Raw genomic sequence first — 2667 nt, 5'->3', positions numbered from 1 at the left:
TGACCCCCCTTTGTTCAGGGACACATTAATCAATTTATGTTAGTCACATGTCTCAGTTGTTGAATCTTATGTTCATATAAATATTTACACATGTTAAGTTTGCTAAAAATAACCGCAGTTGACATTGAGAGGACGTTTCTTTTTTTGCTGAGTTTATATCGGTCCCCTAATACAGGCCTCATGAAGGCCTGTATTAGTTTAACATATATTTTTTAAATGCCTGCACTACAGACAGCTATTTTGGGCCTTTAATACAGGATTATGAAAGGCCAAGTGCACTACTTTTGTGGAGAAAAAAATACAATGTGGCTATGCTACAGATGGCTATATTGGTCAGCTAATACAGGACTCGTAAAAGGCCCAGTGTGGGTGAATTTATTATTCTCAAAAATTATTCAAAAGGTTTTCTGATTTTTCAGGGGGTGCTGCAGCACCACTACTTCCCACAGCTATGCTTAGTGAGCTGAATATTTAATATATGCTCTTTACATATATATACACCAAGCTCTATCAGCATTAATCTGTGTTTGCTAGGGATGGAGAAAAAGTGCGACACCAATCAGGCCCCCGAGGACTGGAGTTGCCCACCCCTGAGCCAGACTGAGCTCCTGTCAACTTGTTTCATCTGGAGTTAGAAAGGCTCTTGGAACTGTACCGCGAGCTAACCACAGTGGCGTCCTCTTGTATGGAGTCATTCATGTCCGACTGGCTAACACACACTAAAGCCACACGTATCTTGGGGCGCTTCCCACTGAAGAGCAGGTAGATGCAGGGGTTTGCACAGCTGTTCAGACTCGCCAGGAGCATCAGGATGGTGAAAGTTGCAGCTGAAATATATATCAAAAGATGTAAAACACTAAATATTATCTAAAGCATCCTAATGTATTTATATTCCTTAATACATATAGGAGGTGGCGCCAAAATGCCAAGTACATAAACTATAGTAAACATACATTGCAAGTAAAGTTGTAATCCAGGTATTAAAACGTGTGACAAAAGGAGGGATTTCTTAGATATACAGATTGAACAGCTCTTACTCTCAGTGGGTGCTTGGACATCCCAGACGGACCACAGCTGGACAGTGAAGAAAGGGGTCCAACAGATAATGTAGGCAAGAACAATGACCAAAGTCATCTTCACGGTCTTGATCCTGGCTTTGGACACCCCAGCAACGCTACTTGCCCTGGAGGGCAGCGGTTTGGCGAGAAATGTCGATACTTGTTGAGTTTTCATGTGAAAGTTGATTTGAACAGCTCGGCAAATACGCACCTGGCACACGATAACAGTTAAAATGGGCAAGACAAATATCACCAGAGTGGTCCAGGTCACGTAAGCTTTTAGCCCCCACGGTTTGATGAAGTCAGCCCAGCAGTCATAGACACCAGGCGCGATTTGAACTCGGGAGAAGATGAACACTTGAGGGAGACTCCCGATGAGGGATACAGACCAAGCAACGCACACAGGCACGTTCCAGCGCGCTCTCCGCCTCTGGAAAGTAACCATTGGATTACAGATTGCTTGATAGCGATCAATGGTCATCACTACAATCATGTAAGTGGAGGCAAACATGCCAACGACCTGCAGGTATTTCACCAGGCGGCACAAAACGTCAGGACCGAAGAATCTGTCCGTTACATCCCACATCAGCTGCGGGCAAACTTGGAAAAATGTGACAACAAGGTCTGCCAGGCAAAGGTGAAAAACAAAGACGCGCATCCTCGACAGCTGCTTCCTCCTCTTCCACAGCACAAATAGCAGTCCAAAATTTAAGATTGCTCCACTGAAAAATATTATGCTTAAAAGGGCTATTTCAACTCGAGCCAAGCGTTCATCCCGGGACAAATTCTCGGCCAATTCCGTTTCCAAACTTCTATTACTAATATTTGGACTAAAGAAAGTCATACTTTGAAGCAAAATGTCACAGTTTTACAGATAAAAACGAAAACAATTTGGCACGTACGTCCACAGGTAAAACATTGGCTAGTACAGTAAACATGAACCAAAATCTGCCTAAATGTATACAACTGAAATACACGTTTATGTAAATGTGCAATTGTTGAAAGTGTAGAGTAGAAAACGTAGACGCGGGAAAACTTGGGAGACGGATAGCACCACCACTGCGAATGAAGAGGAGCCGTGGCGGTGGCAAAGCATTTATATCTACGGATGCACCCCAGGAGGGAGGGGCTACCCTTCTGCACCTTTACAATAACCAAATGACGCCATAAATACATTCACATTTGAGTCATTTAGCAGACGCTCTTATGCAGAACGACTAACAGAAGTAAGTGCATAGATTTACATACCTTTTTTTTCCCCGTACTGGTCCCCCGTGGGAATCAAACTCACACCCTGGCGTTGCAAGCGCCATGCTCTACCAACTCAGCCATACAAAAATATATAATGCAATACATCTGAAAATAATATAGGCTACCAGCACTAAGGATTCACTGCAAACATGCAGAAAAAGGCATGCATTAGTGTTCAAAAATTATTATGATGACTCATTTACTTGTGTAGGCTACACAGTAAATTGCATAGGGAGGTAAACTAAGAATTAAGAATAATATTTGTTCTAGTCAAACTTGGGATTTATTATTGTCACTAAAGTAACATCCTTTAGCTTGTAACTTTTTATACACCTGCTTTATCCATAAAAAAAAAGTG

The 2667-nt window shown here is 42.3% G+C and overlaps 1 protein-coding gene across 1 annotated transcript; it reads right to left on the bottom strand.

Moving 5' to 3' along the window:
- Positions 1-362: 362 nt before the first annotated feature.
- LOC110527881 (oxytocin receptor A) lies at positions 363-2030 on the bottom strand. The gene is made up of 2 exons (XM_090240977.1): positions 1038-2030; positions 363-827 (listed from the first exon to the last, which is right to left on the bottom strand). The coding sequence occupies exons 1-2, from the start codon at positions 1900-1902 to the stop codon at positions 622-624; spliced, it is 1071 nt and encodes a 356-aa protein (XP_090097103.1). The 5' UTR covers positions 1903-2030; the 3' UTR covers positions 363-621.
- Between the last annotated feature and the right edge of the window lie 637 nt (positions 2031-2667).

This window comes from Oncorhynchus mykiss, chromosome 7, assembly GCF_057628025.1.
Source record: "Oncorhynchus mykiss isolate SJ-2025 chromosome 7, ASM5762802v1, whole genome shotgun sequence".
Classification (NCBI taxonomy): Eukaryota; Metazoa; Chordata; class Actinopteri; order Salmoniformes; family Salmonidae; genus Oncorhynchus; species Oncorhynchus mykiss.
The sequence above is the reverse complement of the archived record's forward strand: the minus strand, read 5'-3'. Positions and strand labels throughout refer to the sequence as shown.